At 39.1% G+C, this 17,299-nt stretch overlaps 1 protein-coding gene across 2 annotated transcripts in view; it reads left to right on the top strand.

Annotated features, from left to right (window-relative positions):
• The window catches only part of KL (klotho), a 48,336-nt gene that overhangs the window by 16,962 nt on the left and 14,075 nt on the right, over positions 1-17,299 (top strand). For both annotated transcript variants that reach the window (XM_069012214.1, XM_069012220.1), the window contains exon 2: positions 15,055-15,565. In XM_069012214.1, coding sequence (XP_068868315.1) covers positions 15,055-15,565 — 511 coding nt within the window. The remainder of the gene's footprint in view (positions 1-15,054; positions 15,566-17,299) is intronic.

Genomic DNA, 17,299 nt, shown 5'->3' with positions numbered 1-17,299 from the left:
TCACACCTTAATTCAGGCCAACAATTTGCTTTTCATTAGTGTTTGGGCAACTAGTTAATTACTACATTGCTCCCTGCTCTGCTTTTTCTAGCATCATTGATTGAACCATGATTCCACATTAACTGTATAATGTGTGAATTTCTTAACATCTAAAGCATCATCCTGATTTCATGCCTGATTTAATGTATCCTGTCTTAGACCCATTTCTTCAATATCTTTTGTACTACATACTTGTTGAAGGTTGTGTTGCCATGGCTGTGGCTACTGAAAACCTTTCTCTCTAGGATAAAATGGCTGGCCAGCTCTCCCTGCACCATATGGGATCTCTCCAAGTCGAAGATTATTTTCCTGTTCGATTTTGATAAAAAATGTGAATTTCTGTACTATGGTTCATAGCCCGAAATAGTTTGGATTGGTTTTGGATAAAGATAACCTGGAAGCTGCTCTGCAGGAGCACACCTGGTGTAATCTAGCTGCCTATCACCTTCTGGTCTATGGGTTACTGTAGATATTGGGTCCTTAGCTCTACTGTTTGCTAAAGCAGATGTAGATCCTGTGTCTGGAAATTCACCGGCTACATATTGTGTTAGTGGTACGTTTAAGCTCCTTGTCCATCTAACAAGTCTGGAATATAGGTAAGTCATCTGGTTGTTTACATGAGCTTGGACTGGTCTAAAAATTAAAGAGAGTATTTAAAAAAAATTGAGGTGCTGGATTTATTTCTCTTCCCGTCCTGCATTTAAGCCTGAGATGTCGCTGTTCAATCTCTTGTCTGGCAGTGGGGCTGTAACAAACACCTAGTTTACAAAAAACCTCTGTGGCTCTGAGAGTGTGTTGATGGATATCTTCATGGAAATCTGTTGAAATTTTTGGTCTACCTGCATAACTCTTTGGTCAGTCTACTTAGAAACAAGGCATCTATACAAATTCTTTCCTTTGAAATGCCTTCCTTTAAAACAGGCAATATTTAAATGGCAGGCATCTGTCTCATGGTTAGATATTGACCTAATTACCACATTGTGAATGGCCTCCTGACAACTGATGAGATATTGCCCTCATGGAAACGGTGAAGTAGAGCAGTGCTACTTTCTGGCATTTCTATAGCTGGACAAAGGAGGATGAATGATGCTGCTACAAGATATACGTGAACTTGCATTTCTGTTCTAGTATGGTTTGATATTGAAACTGGGATTTCTCCCAAAATATGTGTTCTTTAAATAATGGACAGTATTATTCTATTTTGATATACTGTATTTACATACTACAGTATACTGGCAGAATTTCCAAGGACATGGTTATACAGAAATAAAAGCCAACCTTAGACAAATTGCTTAAAAAGTGTACCTGAAGCTCTGAGTTAATTGATGAGTTAAGGTTTTAATGTGTCCTTATATTTTTGTATCTGTATTTAAAATAGCTGGGGGGTGAAAAAGTATTCAGTCCTATCTGAAATCAGTAGGAAAAAAAATAGGTAGATGTAAATGCATTTAATTTTCTATATTCATAGCCCAGTGATGATTCTCATTCATGTATACAAGTGTCTTGTCATCACTAGCTTTATACTTGTTCTAGAGCAATTTGAAGTTTAGTATTGCACTTTGATATAGAGGACAAAAGATAAAATTTGTTGGTTTCCTGTTGTGCCAGTTCCTTCAACTCAGTGGGTTTTTTTAAGTGTCAGTGTTAGCCAAAGGGAAAATAATATTTTGTAGGTTTCTTATGTAAAGAAAGCCCAATATCAAAGAGAGACAACTACTTTATCTCCAAAAGACAATGCGAACAGTGCACTGTCAGAGAGCAGTTAAACATGTTAAGTTGCACTTTAAAACAAATCACATGCTAGGCCTCCAGGAGTGCTTATTGTGCTGCTAGAGTAAAGTCTAAACTTAACTGTGCTAAATACATTTAAAATTTGTTCAGTTGACACAATATTTATGAACACCTCAGTCTGTTAATGTGCTGTTCTGGTTAGAAAGTGTCTAGTACTGTGGTGGTGAGAGCACAGAAGCTGAAACAAGGATTGCAGAAAGGAGAGTAGCTAATTAGCATTTTTGACTGTGTGTATTACCCAGCACACACCCTTTTCTGTGTGGTTTAGACTAAACAATCACCCTAACAACACACCTCCTTTTTTTTCACTGTTTTCTATTTTTTAAAATTTTTATTTCTCTAAGGACTGGATAAAAGCAGCTTTAGCTGTTTCACTGTGACTTTTTTTGTCTTCATTGCAAAGGCTGAGATTGCAGTACATTAATGTAGTAAACCCCCCTATCCTATATTGCTCCATATAAAAATATGGGATATGCTTTGAAAAAGGAAAGAACTGTAGATGGTATTTTTATATCAATTGTTAACATTCAGCTTCTTATCAACAACATTTTAACATATATTCACTATTATGTCAGCCAGACAAGTTAGATTCTTTGTATACAAACAAGCAAAACAGCTTAATTTCAACAGCTAATCAACAATACGAAGATTTTGTTTATAAAGTAAGAATTAGATATTTAATTTTAAGTACCTTTAGTTTGTTGCAGTTACCTGTTCTACAAGAGTCCAGCTTTTATTAGAAATAACTGATTCTTATTCTGTTTGTCGGCTACAAGAGTAAAGCAGGAAAACTTTTATGTGTACACTTTTGCATTAACACTCATCTCTGCAGTAAAGCAATTTTATATCTACCATTAAACATGCATTTAGAAACAGACATAAAGGGACTTATTCATACCTCAAAAGTGTATTTTCATGGTTTCAGCATGCTTTGGATGGGGTTCTAAATGTATTTCCTAAATCAATGGAGGTATAAATTGAATCCAGTTTAATCTGTGACTGCAGTGTAGTCAAAAGCTTGTAGAAAAAACTGGGTAAATACACATAAATCATCCTTGCCCCTGAAGAAATGCAAAGATTTGAAGTTTGTTTCCAGTCTAAAACTGGATGTCCCATTTTGTCTTCCATCTCTTTACTCATGTTGTTGCTCTTTAAAAATGTGGTACCCCAAGAGTTTCACTTCCCCTTATGAATAATATTTCCCCATCTTTCCCTGAACTGGTATTTCTCTTTCCTCTTCTGAGTTTTGATTTGAACAGCTGCTCTTTATCTTCTTGGTGGCTGCTGAGGAGTGTAGTGATTCCTCAAAATAAATATGTCTGACTCAAGTCTGCCTCCTCCAGTGACTGTATCTCCACTGACGAGATGTGAGTTTGCTGAGTAACCAGCTTGAATTCCTCCTACAGTTTCCCAGATCTTCCTTTTGTAGCCTAGCTTAGTAGAAGCAATAATGTTAAGGAAGAATTACAGCTAGTAATAACTACTGTATTAATTAAAACTTGTCAGATAGCCCTGTGGTCACTGTGCTGGTGCAAAGATGGACAGACTGCTGAGGCATCCACACCACTAGTTATGAGTCATTCAGTTCTGCTTGATTTGTCTATCTGCAGGGTCCTATGATTCACCTTGTCAGCCTTTCAGGGATTGGTGCTGGTGTAAAACATCTGGAGTGAAAAAGTCTTACTTAAATCCTCTTGTTTTTCCTGAATCTTTTCAGAATTTTGATTCATTCTTATGTATTGTTCGAGAGTGTATGTCCTTCTCACAGTCAGAACTTGATGCAATCACAAAGCTACCTCTTAAGAAGCCTACATAGAAGACTATGGCTAAAGAAGTGGCACACATAATAAGCATGTACCGTTTGAGAAGCCTGGAGTATCCTGTCTTGCCTCCAGTCACCAGTCCAAAAGACACAGGTTTTCCAGAGGTCATGTGTTGCACAATGTCTTGATAGTCCAGAATATCCCAAATGGTACTGGATGATTCTGTTTAAGCAACTGAATCTTAGGTCACACATGGACATTAACCCTTCTGACTACTACTGCTGTGTGTCAGGGTCAGGAGCTGCTTTCTGCTTCATAGGGGTGGGGTTCAGTGGCTGGAGGACAGATACCTGCTGCCATTTGTGCTGTGGAATTCCCATGACAAGTTTGACAAAGATCTGCAGGTGACCCACACCCTTTTGTAGCAGCAGGTGGTTAAGCAGGTTCTCTCTGGGATCTGAGTGGACACAAAAGCTACTCCAAAAGTTACTGGATTAAGGTTAATTTACTGTACAGTTTCAGTGAGTTTTGCAATTGAGCATTCCTTGTAAAAGTGTATAATTGAAATCACACACTTCAGTCATTTCTATTACATGTGCCCAAGCAGAACATTTCAGGCAGATTACACACAATGAGATAAGCCTGTAGTGGCTGCTTTACCTCGAGTATGCATGGAAACACAGCTGTGTCTGACATAAACAGTTGCAGAGTGACTAAAGAAAGAAGGAAGAATTGCCTATTCATATCTAGTCAAATTGTAATCTAAACAGTTGTCTGAAAATTGAAAACTGGTACCTTCAATTTATATTGCTTATCTTGATGTGCTGCTTTTGCATCCATCTAGAGGGCTGAATGAGACATTCCATCTTATTCCATAACCTGTTGTCATTGATGCATAATTCTAATCTCAGAGTGGTTAAAATTAGTGGCCAGGCTTACAGCAGAGTAAACACAGGTTATCATGAAAGTCACTGAACTAGATTTGAGCATGTACAATCCAAATGTTTGGTTTAAAAGAATTTTGCAGCAATTGCCTCAAGCAAGTCTCCTTCATTTGTTTGCCTATATTGTAGCACAGAGCTCTGTTCTAATAGATTGGTTCCATATACGATGACTAAACTTTTAATTCCTATGACAATTATGTTGAGCTGAATGCCTTCATATTATTCATTGGTACCTTCTGCTGATGGAGACTCTTCCAGTTCGTTTACTGTTGATGTCCAGTGGTTGTGTTTTTCTCACAGAGGAACTCACAACAGGAAAAGCTATCCACCAGCACATTTATCTGGAAATACCTTCTGAAGCCATTTGGTGTACTTGGGCACTGCATTATTGTTTTGTTGTGAGATTGAAAAAGGATCTTCCACTTTATATTTGCAGCCATGGAGCTGGTATCTTTGGGTGCTGAAAAGGGAGAGGATCTAGTTTACCTTCTAGAAACATTTATTGTAATACACAGTAAATAATTCTATAGTGGTTGCCTAATGTCTTCTCCCAGAGGGAGCTACCTTTCTCTTGTTCTAGGCTCTTTGAAGTGACTTTTCTTGTGAACAAATTGGATGAGATCCCCATGATATGCTCTGGAGACCAGCTATTCTTGTAGTTCACTCTGCTGAGCCCACACTGTTCATACACTTGAATATGCTGAGCTTGGTAATTGCACCTTTCACCCACTCTGTAATTTCTGAGTCACCATGTTAAGTCTCCCAGGAGCACCATGTGCTCCTTTTTGTACAATATAAGCTCCTTTTTGTACATAAAGCTAGAGCACAGTGAAATCCTGGGGCACTAGATGCTTTTAAAATGGTATTGCTGCCTTGCAAATGTAGAGGAAAATTCTTCCCAGCCTTGCCCTCATAACAAAATCACAAAGACAGCATATGCTAAATCTCTTCTGCCAGACTCTGGCATTTTTTTGTTACAACAGGTGTGGTTTATGGTATAACAGAATTAATTGCTCAAAATCCAAGCATTACCCTGTAAATCCTGCTGTCTGCTTTTATGATAGGCCAGATTGGAGCATCAGAAATGCCTCATCTTCGTGCAACTATTTGTTACTCCAATAAGCTTTTTTCTGTGATTTGGGGATATTTTTACTGCTTCTGTGGTTGATGATTTGGAGTCAAACACTTTGACATGAATACTCCTGCAGTCTAATTTCTTTTGAGACTCTAATTGGGGAAAGCTTCTACCCATTCATCTATAGTTGAAATTTTGTAGCTTTTAGGGCAGCACATTCATATACCTCAAGAATGATTTCTGATTGCCAGCCTGTCAGCCTTTCCCTACTGCACAAATATGGATTTTCCAAATCCAATATCATTTGATGTTCTTGTAATAATGGCATGACAGGGATTTCTTTCTGTCTGTCGTCTGGGAGCATTAAGTTGCACTCAAAATGTTCCAGTACCTCTACAGGAGCAGTTGGGTCGATTTATTTTTAATCTACTGGTGTGCCCAAGATAAGATTCAGGGTTAATTATTAACACCAGAGCATCAGAGCATCTATTCTGGGTTCTTTAAATGCAGGGATGGTGGTAATGAGTAACCTGCGTTCTATATTCTATAATTTTCCTGCCAAACTGTAGGCTTGCTTCAACATCTTTCCAAGCTGGGTTTTTGGGTTAGCTAGTTAGATTAGGTCCAGCAAGCTGAAATCTTTTTGTCACTTCCTTATCTGTTGGGTACATATATTGAGGATGGACTTTAGTCTTATTTGTGTTTACCTCTATCTCTTGCTAAGAAAATTTTTCTTTCTAACACACTGTCTTGTTTGTTTAGCTTCTGCTAACCACTCAAGACTTTTCAAAGCAGTTTCCTTCATGCGCTTCACTAAACCATCAGAAATACGTTATTTCTCCCTGTGAAACACCTGGCTTAGCAAATGTAGAGAGGTATGTTGAGGGGCCAGATATGAACAGATGAATATTTGGCTTCCCTCTATGCATCTACCAGAAAACCGGGTGATTCATGAAACATAGAAACATGCTTGACATTAGGCATCTCTTCCAGAATTTTTACACTTAAAGGTATTGGAAATGTCTGCCTTTTATATGTTTATTTATTTATTTCTGCATTTAACCAAAAATATTTTATTTTTTTTAAGACTGATGTCACTAAAGATTATGTGTGCTACTTTGGTTGTCCTCCTCACTATTGCTTTGGAGGGCAACAGTCTTTTCATTTGGCTTCTGCCTTAGCACAAGGAAGAGTTGTGAATCCTGGGGCTTTTGGCTTCTAAAGCTGTGTTCTGTAGTTTGAGAGCTTCTGTGGGCAGTCCACTGCTTCCTCCTCTGCTGGTTTTTACTCTCTCCATCCAGTTTGTACAAACCTTCAGGAAACCAAAGGTTTGGAGTCTTAATGGATGCCTTCTCCTTGACATTACTATTACAAATACTGGGAGTTTTGGTTTTTAGCATTCATTTACTCTCAATGCTCTGACTGGGCATTGCTTTATCACTTTTATGTATTCTATGTATTTTTTTGATACAGCGGTTTTATGTGAGTTTTATGAGAGTTTTATATGCTTAACATTTTTGCTCACTGCTGATTCTGGCATCATTCTTTCCAACCAGAATGTGGCTTAAAATCCACTAGTGTTCCATTTGTTTTCCTGGCTAATGGTATATTCAGTTGTCACAACTGTTACCATCATTCCCATTATGATTTTCTCCGAAGTCAAGGTGCTTTTTTCATCCTCCTTGTTCATGTGTCTGACAAATACCAGCTCTTGCAAAGTGGCATTGTCTTGGTTTGTGCTGTTTACTACAGATTGTGCAGTTCTGTGGGCTTGCTTTTCTGGATTACAGCTAAGTTCTTCATGTGTTTCCTCTTGTATCTGTATTTTGTGTACTTGAGTATGACTATGATGATTGGAGCCTGGCCTGTCTTCCAAGAGGTTCATGCTTTGGTGGAGGACTTTGCAGGTCATTTGCAGTAGTGGAGCTTTTGTATGTTTATGTAGCTCCAGCACGCCCAAAGCAATTTTGATGGCAATGATTTTATCTTGGTCTTCCCCTAAATACTGCCTGAGCATTGTGTCCCAGATTTCAAGTCTTTTATCAGTGACTATTTTATTTCACTCCAGCACTGCAAGATTGTCTCTAAATCACTCAAGAGTACTGCTCTGTACTTTTATCTTCTTTTTGTACTCTGTTTAAGAATCTCTCATATCTTTAATATTCACATGGGTCACAACATTCCTATTTTGGTTCAGTTCCGTAATTAATCTTTTCTGTCAGAGGTAACGGAAAATGATTAAACACATCAAGTGTCTCAGAAGCACTTGTTGTCAGAAATAAAGCTATTTTTATCTCGTCTCCCATTGCTTCTCAAAGTCAAATGCTGCTTAATTCTTTTCCAGATGACCTTTATGTTTTCAGAGACTGTTTGCATCTCTGGAGACGTGAAACTGCTTTCCAGCCCACTTGTCTCTTGGTGCTTTACTTTATTTGGACAGGATGTTGACTCCAATGGTTGTGCTAGCCTGTCTGTGTGGTGAGTGGAGGGGAACAGGCACTTTTTTGCCTCACTCTCATCTGGGCATTAAAAGTGTCTTGAGTGAATTGTGGCCTGGAGGTGTCCCTGCCTGCTCTGCATGAGAAGTGCTTCAGATGCAGATGATGGCAAAAATGGGGTGAGATGCATCCGTGCCAAAGGGTGTGTTCTGTGTTTGCACAGCCTCTGATGGTGCCAGTGGGGTTTGCAGAGTGCGCTGTGCTGTCCAGCTGCCTTCTCTCTGGCTGCCACACAACAGGGTGCTAGCCCAGTGGGTGGCCTTTCAAAGCAAGGTGAGCCTGAGAGAAGTTTAACTCAGGGCTTGTGCCATAACATCTCAGCTTTCTGTACTTCAAAGGAGAGGTTTCCTGCAGCAGCCATCTGACACCGTGAGATCAAGAGGTTTTTGTTTCCTTCCATCACACTGTGGTCACTGTGTCTCCCTGCTGCGTATCTATCTCTGATAATGTTCATTATGGCTGTGCATACAGTGTATGAAAGTAAGAGCTTTCCAAGACTTTCATCTGCTCTAAAATTCAAGAACAAAGTGTAAAAATAACTCTTACCTGCTTTCTTATCTTTCGTTTTTTTTTTTTTTCCCCTTCTGCTAATATTTTTGGAGTACCTGCAATGCATCCTGATGCCTGTGGCTTAGCTTCATGCTTTCAGGCTGCCTTCTCCCTTTTATTGTCAAGCTAGAAAAGCTCTATTTTGCCTATGATGAGGAAAAATGGTGTTCTATCTAGCCACCGTGCCTTCAGACAAATACTTAATGCTTTCTTGGGTACTTCTTCTGTAGAGGTGAGTACCACATTAAGCAGAGGCACGTATTCTGGAGTTAATACCCTGGTCTATACCTTGAGGTATCTGGTTTAATTTTTCTTCTGTCGATGTTGTAATATTTCTGTTCCCAATTCTTAAAATAAGAATGGTATTGCTTTGTGCCTAGTGTGTGGCTGCCATAAATCCATTCATGTTCGTGAGGCATCAGAATGTTCCAATGACCAGCACAGTGTGAAAAACAGTGACTAATGTGTATTGAGAAAGGAACTGGAACAAAGAGTGTAGTTCAGATATGTGATCAATACTTAGAGCTGTAGTTCTAGCAAATTTTACATTGTGTGGTTGTAGACTGAAAAATGTTTGCTTGGTGTTCTACGTACCATTTATAAGCCTAATTCTATTGCAGTGTTGTTGAGATTGGTCAAAAATACGAAATGAATTGATCATTGCAGTAATGTTGGCTAACAGACTGTAAAAATAAAACTAGAACACTACATATTTGGGAAGGAATTATTGGGGAAAAACAAAGTTACTACGTAACTAACATCTAGAAAAGTCCTGTGCTTTATATATGAAGATGTTACTTTACTAGTTTTGAAATACGGGGAAAGCCTTAAGCAATTTCTACATACCTGTATCTGTTACTCAGTATTAAGAATATAACTTGATTGAGAAAGAGAATGCTTGCCCAAAGACTGTGTGGGTAAAGCTGACTTAGGATCTAAGGGTGAAACTTACATAAAATGTGTCATCCTTTTGTGGCAGCTTTTGATTAAAGTACTTATTTTTGATGATACGGGTGAAAAAACACCACACATTTTCCCCTTCCTGGTACAAGGCACATTGTGACTTATACATACTAGGTTTTCCCATGTCATTCAAATATTTATTTCCATTTCAGAAGGGCTTTTGATGTAGAACTAAATAACGATGTTTTTGTTGGAGTTACGTCAGCCCAGTTTCTACTAATCAAAACCCCTTTGTACACCTTTTCCAATTAACTCTTCTTTTTGTATTACTAAATCATAGAATAATTTAGCTTGGAAAAAAATCATCCTCTCTTAGCAGCCTGTGCCAGGGCTTGACAACTGTTTCAGTGACGAAATTTTTCCTACTATCCAATCTAAACCTCCCCTGGTGCAACTTGAGGTAATTTCCTCTTGTCCTGTCACTTGTTACATGGGAGAAGAGACCAACTCCCACCTGGCTACTCCCTCCTTTCAGGTGGTTGTAGTGAATAATAAGGTCCTCCCTGTGCCTCAGTTTCTCGAGGCTAAACAGTTCTCTCAGCAGCTCCTCATGAGACTTATGCTCCAGACCCTCCATGAACTCTGTTACTCTGCTCTGGACACACTCCAGCACCTCAATGTCCTTCTTGTAGTGAGGGGCCCAGAACTGAACACAGAATTTGACGTGTCACCTCAGCAGTGGTGAGGTGTTACTCAACAGTAACACTTTCCAATTCAGTTTCATTAACGTGCAAATAGAGAGTTAAAACAGGATAATTCATCTGAGCTTGGAGAGCAAGGTATTAGTGCAGTTTATTTGTGAAATGAATGTATTATTACTGGTTCAGAAGACATAGAACTTATAACTGAGAAAACTTGTTCTGGAGGAGTGAACACAAATTATGGAATCGTGATGTTCCCAGTTAAAATTCTTGATTTGCTCTTGTTAAGGTTATGCATCATGATCGATGTACATACTGAGATCTTGCAGAATGATCCATACCAGTGCCAGACTCAGGAAGATCTTAATGATCATGGAATTTAGAGGAGTAGTCAGGGAAACAAATGTCTTTGTACTACTACATTGTCTTCACCCAGTGATTCTTGGACTATATCGATCTGTCTTGCCATAGAGCGGACAATCTCTGACACAGTAGGACTTTGTCAGGTTATGAAGCTTGTGTGCCTGTGTTGAATTACTTCTGCTATCACTGCAGGACTTTGGTAGGACCTAGCCCATGCTATGATATTCCAGGGGGGTCTTTTTCTGCCTTGGAAATGCGTTTGAACCTTCCCAGGCTATTCAGGTCTCCTGCTTGGAAATGACAGATGTGACCTGAGTCTTTATTACTCTGGAGTGGCAACTGGTTGCCTGTGTTAAGGCAGCTGGTGGAGTCAGAGATCTCCATTGGCTGTAGTGGCAGCTTGGGCTCACATGTGGACAGTGAAATACATAAGGTGTCTTCAGCTAAAAAGGAGTCCCACCCTAGAAGTAGGGTTCATTTACCTGAAGATAACTATAGGTGCAAATTTGATGTGTTTTGTAGTATCCCAGGTGTCTCTGTGGAGCTGAGAGATGGGATTTAGGGTTTATTGGGAGACTCACAGTTTTCTGAAACTGTCTGGAATATGGGCTGGAATGCTCTGAAGTCTCTAAAACTGTACTAACCACCTCATTTTAAGCAAATGAATTATGTTCCAAATTTCTATATAGGCTCTCTGCTTTGTCAGTGGCTTCTTCCAGCTTTATTTCTTGCAGTTGTGACTGCTTCACTGATCTACATCCACAGAGCCCGGGGACTTCAGTGCACTGTTTTCTACATTTAACATTTTTAAAATAGAAATACTATAATTCCACTTCATGCACACTCCAGAGGACAGACTTCTAAGTGGGCTTCTTTTTGCCAGCTTTCATCTGCCTATAGAATATGTCTTGTCTAAACTGAGTAACAGGTTTTGTCTTTCATCAGTGGAGGGAGATGGACTCCCAAAGAGTGACTTACACTTCGTATCCTAGACAACAGTCTTCTCATTTTCTGTAGAGGTAGACCAGGTGATTTACTTAGAAAGTAAAGTTGAGTGAGATAATTCCACATTGCTACACTTCATCCTTTTTCATTGTGGTGAGGGAGTAAACAGCACCTCCTTATGCATGTAGAGGGATAATCTGTAGAATTCTCTTCCTCCTTTCTTCGTGGGAGATCCAAAGCTTCTAAAATGCTGGAAGATCTCTCTCCACTGATAGGAAACAGGGACAGCCAAGAGTTCTGGGGGCCACAGTCATCAAGGTGTTCTGTGGGTGGGCAGCATTCTTGCAAATGAAGATGACAGAGATGAAATTATGTGTTTGAGAGTGTGCATGGTGGTACCTTAACATTTGAGATGGTAAACTGGACATGAATCACGTCCAACAGAGGAAAAATATGTGGCCCCTTTACAAGAGAAAATTCGGGTATGCAAGTTTGAGTTACAAGAGGCAACAAATTTGTTGCCAGTAGCATTTTAAAAATCATATTTTAAGTGTTGGGTGTTTGTCCTGATGTGTAAAGTCTTTTGTTCTTTCCTGAGCATAACAGAGCTTCGGTGTGAAGTAAAATGAAATCTGTACCTAGGTCAGCTCTCATTTTTGGCATGAGATTTTGAAGTCGTTACTATAGTTTCTCACAAGCATCAGAACCTGTTGTATTAATACAGACAGATGGTCAGGCTGCATCATGTTTGTTGGAGCTATTGATGTATTGTAAATGAGAGCATCTACACTGGAGTCTGCAACTGGGAACTTGATTTAGATATACACACATAGATGTGGCCTGTGATACACAGTTTGAAAGATTGTTCTCTTTGGGTTTTGGTGACCATTCTGGAAGGGTGTGGGTCTAGTCTCCTGTAGGGCCTGTGTCAGATCTGTGCAGATGTTTTATGTATCCCACGATGACTCAAAGGCAGCACATTTCTGTATGGGGGCTGCTGAACTGAGCCTTAATTATTGGTCTTGCCTTTAGTTGTCCTTTACTTCCAATGATTTTTCTCCCAGCAGTGATAATTAAAATTCTGCTAGAGCAGTAAAATGGTAGAATTTTCTATTTTCCTGAGTAATTAGCAATGTTGATGTAAAAAATTATATTCCTAGTAATGCTGGCAACTGGAAGTGATTGTATGTCAAAGCTTAAATGGTAAGAGTATATGAAAATGAAACTCTGAACAGCAGCTATCAATAAATTAATGATAAAATTTTCCAACATGCCAGCTGCATGGAGTGGAATTATAAGGCTTTCTATATGATTTATATTGCAGGGAGGGCTAAAAATGCATGTGACATTTTGATATATGTTCATTGGATCAGCGACTCTGTATGGGGAGAGTGGAGGTTCATGTCATCAAAGCACATAGGAACAAATAGTGATGAATCTCAAAATGCAAATGTAAACTGTTAGTAGAGTTATTGGGTAGTTTTTATTCTAAGGAGTAGATCTCAGGATTACAGAATCACAGGATGGGTCAGGCTGGAAAGGACCACAGCGGTTCATCTGGTCCAGCCTCCCTGCTCAAGCAGAGTCATGCTGGATCACATTGCACAGAATTACATCCAGATGGTTCTTTAATATCTTCAGTGAGGGAAACTCCGCAACTCCTCTGGGCAGCCTGTTCCAGTGCTTGGTGACCTGTACAGTAAAAAAGTTCTTTCTTATATTCAGGTGGGTCTATCCATTTCCGCCTGTTGCTTCTTGCCCTATTGCTCAGCACTGCTGACCAGAGCCTGGATCCATCCTCTTGGCGCTCTCCTTTAGATACTGACATTGATGAGGTCCCCTCTCAGTCATTTCTTCTCGAGACTGAACAGGCCCAGCTCCCTCAGCCTTTCCATATAAGAGAGGTGCTCCAGTCCCCCAGCCATTCTTGTTCTTCTCTGTTGGATCAGCTCCAGGAGCTCCATGTCTCTCTTGTCCTGAGGAGCCCAGAACTGGACACAGCACCCCAGAAGTGCCTCACTAGGACTGAGTAGAGAGGCAGGATCACCTCCCTCAACCTGCTGGCACTGCTCTTCGATCCTAATCCACCCCAGGGCATCAATGGCCTTCTTGGCTACAAGGGCACTGCTGGCTTAGGGACAACTTGTTGTCCACCAGGACCTCCAAGTCCTTCTCTGCAGAGCTGCTTTCCAGCAGACTGGCCCCCAGCCTGTTGTGGGACATGGGGTTACTTGGTGCAGGACCCTGCACTGGCCTTTCTGGAATTTCAGACAGTTATTCTCTGCACATCTCTCCAACATCTTGGGGTCCTTTTGGAGTGTGTTGGCTCTGTTGTATTGGCCACTTCCACCTTTGCATTTTCAAATCTCATATTTTTACCTTTTTTATCAATGACCTAGAAAAAACCCATGACAATTTCTATGAATATGTAGATTATAGAAGATGGGATACTGATTCACAGAGCAGTCAAAATTCTTTGATAAGCTAGGTTCAAAGAAAAGATGCGTTTTAGATGGTGATGGGCTCTGTAGATATGGTAGTTTAGATGTGCATATGCTCACAGTGTAATTCTGTGGCCACATAAGCAGAAAGAGGGTGGTAAATTGTCTCTGATTTTATTGCTGGCAAGAGTGTCACTGGCATATTATGTCCAATTCTGCTTCTGCAGTTTAAGACAGATGATGACAAATTGGCAGAGAATCAGAGGAGAGCAGTGAGAACGGTTAAAGAGCTTGAAGGTAATGCCTGAAGATAATGCAAGGCTTTGGGAACTTAATCTATTTAGCTTTCAAAGGGAACATCAAGAAACTGTTATAACTGACTCTCTAAGATTTCAGGAAAGAAATTCGGTACAAAATATAGTCTTACAGTAAAAGAAAAAATTATACCAAGACAAGAAAGTCTGATGCTAGGTGTAAATAGTAAATTTATTAGATTAAATTGAATTACTGGAATAATATTTCGGGACCTGTGGTAAATAGGTTTTTCAATAGACTTTTTAACATCCAGATTGCTAGTTCTATATTCCTATATTGTGTGTTCTGAAGTTCGAAAGTGTGTGTTTGTTTTTATTGTTTCAGATATCTGGGCAGTTCTTAATATTCTTCTTTACAGATCTGTGAATCTGCAAATAAAGTGATATTCCTGTAATGAAAACATTTTTTGAAACATGTTTGGTTAAATGCATTTTCATTTTTGTAAATACTGTCAGTATGTCTGAACTCAATAATAGAAGTAAAGCCACAAGTGTGTTCAGTGCCTGAAATAGTATCTCATGGAAAACTGAGATGCTCTTTCCCCCAACCAACTAGCAATTTCTAGTTGATACATGGTATTAATATGGTATTAATATGGTATTAAAATTTAATTTAGGTATTGTAAACTACTGATGAATGAATAAGACTGAACCCCAGTACTTGAGAATAATTGTGTTACTTAAAATGGATTTTCGGGTCCATTAATTACAGTCTTTCTTTTCAACAGGCCCATGCTAAGGTCTGGCATCTCTACAATGACCATTTCCGTCCAGCTCAAAGAGGAAAAGTGTCCATTGCCCTTAGCTCCCACTGGATAAAACCCCAGCACATGGCTGAAAAGAACATAAAAGAATGCCAAAAATCCCTTGATTTCGTGCTTGGCTGGTTTGCTAAGCCCATATTTATTGATGGTGACTATCCAGAGAGCATGAGGAGCAACCTCTCATCTCTGTTGCCTGAATTCAGTGAGGCTGAGAAGAAGTATATCAAGGGAACAGCAGACTTTTTTGGTCTTTCTTTTGGAGCTACCCTGAGTTTCCAGCTTTTGGACTCCCACATGAAATTCCAGCAGTTGGAATCAATAAGCCTGAGGCAGCTCCTTTACTGGATAAACAGTGAATATAACAACCCCCAAATATTCATTGTGGAGAACAGCTGGTTCGTTTCTGGCACCACCAAGAGAGATGATGCCAAATATATTTACTATCTCAAAAAGTTCATTATGGAAACTTTAAAAGGTAGGACTTACTTTGTATTAATTCATGCTTGAAAAAATCATAATGCAATACAGAGATGTGTTAAAGCACCAGGATGAAAACTGATTTTAGTCTTTAGCATTCATCTTGGCACTTTTGAAATGAGACTTCGAGTCCCTTTCCTGGGTTTGTTCTTTTCTTGAAGAACTTTCCTATCTGCAGATAGTATGTGGTGAGCTTGATGCTGCTGTCCTTGAAGTCAGTAGGAAATTTTCTGCTGTCTTTGGTGGGAGGAAGTGCATGACATGTAAACTATATTCTCAGTGGATTTAAGAGAATTTACTATGTTATATAATAATAGTTGCTTTCCTTATCTGAATGCATATGTACAAAACATAAGAATATGTATATGGGAAGGTAAATACTGTGCAATAGGAATTCCTCTGAAAAAACCCATAAGGCTGAAATAGTACATTTTAAAACAAAAAATTGGAACCTTTTCATTCTACATCTTGCCCTTGCACAAATTTTACATTTGTACAGCTGTGAACATCAGTCACAGTAATTTGAATTTGCACGAGTTAAAGGAGAACTGAATGGTTGAGGTTGTATAATCAAAATAATTTAATTTGTTAACCTATTATTTTTTTCCAAACAGTAAGAAAAATACACAGCCTTAGATGAGACTTATTTTCGGTTTTCCCATTTCCTTGTGGCAAAACATTTTTTCAATCCTAGCAGTTGCCAATAAGTTGTTTGGGTTCCTATTTCCACTTTCATTGTCTTTTAATTTCTTAATTTAAAATTTATTAAGTGATTTACTTGTCTACAGTTCTTTACAGTCTACAGTTTTAAAGGGTATTAGTGTAGCTATTAGTTCAGATGAGACAGACGCTGTGTTACATTGCCATTTTCATATGGTGAATGAGTAAAAATTGCTTTCGTTTTATTCTCAGCAGTAACGAAGATGCAGAGGACTCCCAAACTGGTTTCATCTGCTATCCCAGAAACCTAATTATTGCAAATAAATTAAAAGGTGAATAAATACCTGAGTCAGTGGATCCAAAATAAAAAGATGGAAGCAAAACAGTAATTAACTGTTGCAAGTACAGTATCACTAGTTTGCATAAAGTCAGACAAAGAGCTCATCTTCATGAAGGGGTCATAGTCCACTTGCCCCTATTTCTGCTTAGATTTTAAATTGCTGGAAATACATACATGGATCTGCCTTTTAATCACAGCTGGCTGGAAGCAATCTCAATTTACAAAGTGTCTTTCCTTTTATTGTATCACTCAATAAATAATAATAACGGCAAAACCAGTCTGACAGGCTTGTCATAAGATAGTAGCACTTGGCTAAGCCTTTTATAGGAAAAAAAGAAGAACAAAGAAAGCAGAGACAGACTGGGTCTGCAGAAGGGACTTTGGTATCACTAAAATGGAAAGTATTGCACCCAAATCTGCTGTTAGAATTTGCAAAATCCAGTGTAAATACCAAAGTTGTCTATGCAATACCTTGGGGAATTTAGTTGAGAAAGATCCACAAAAGGCATCATGCCGGCTGTGAGCAGTTGTTGGACAGCATTAAAAACCAAAGACAAAGGCACAAGCTTTCTTTCTGAGAGATGTAGATATGTCTGTCCAGCGCAATAAAGCACTGTAATATGAAGATTTTGGAGGTATTTACCATGAGATTCGCTCCAGTGGTGAAGGGACAGTAAAATGACACTGGGGCTGTAGCACTGAGAAGCAAGGATAATTAATTTAGACATGGGG

This window comes from Aphelocoma coerulescens, chromosome 1 (genome assembly GCF_041296385.1).
Source record: "Aphelocoma coerulescens isolate FSJ_1873_10779 chromosome 1, UR_Acoe_1.0, whole genome shotgun sequence".
Classification (NCBI taxonomy): domain Eukaryota; kingdom Metazoa; phylum Chordata; class Aves; order Passeriformes; family Corvidae; genus Aphelocoma; species Aphelocoma coerulescens.
The sequence above is the reverse complement of the archived record's forward strand: the minus strand, read 5'-3'. Positions and strand labels throughout refer to the sequence as shown.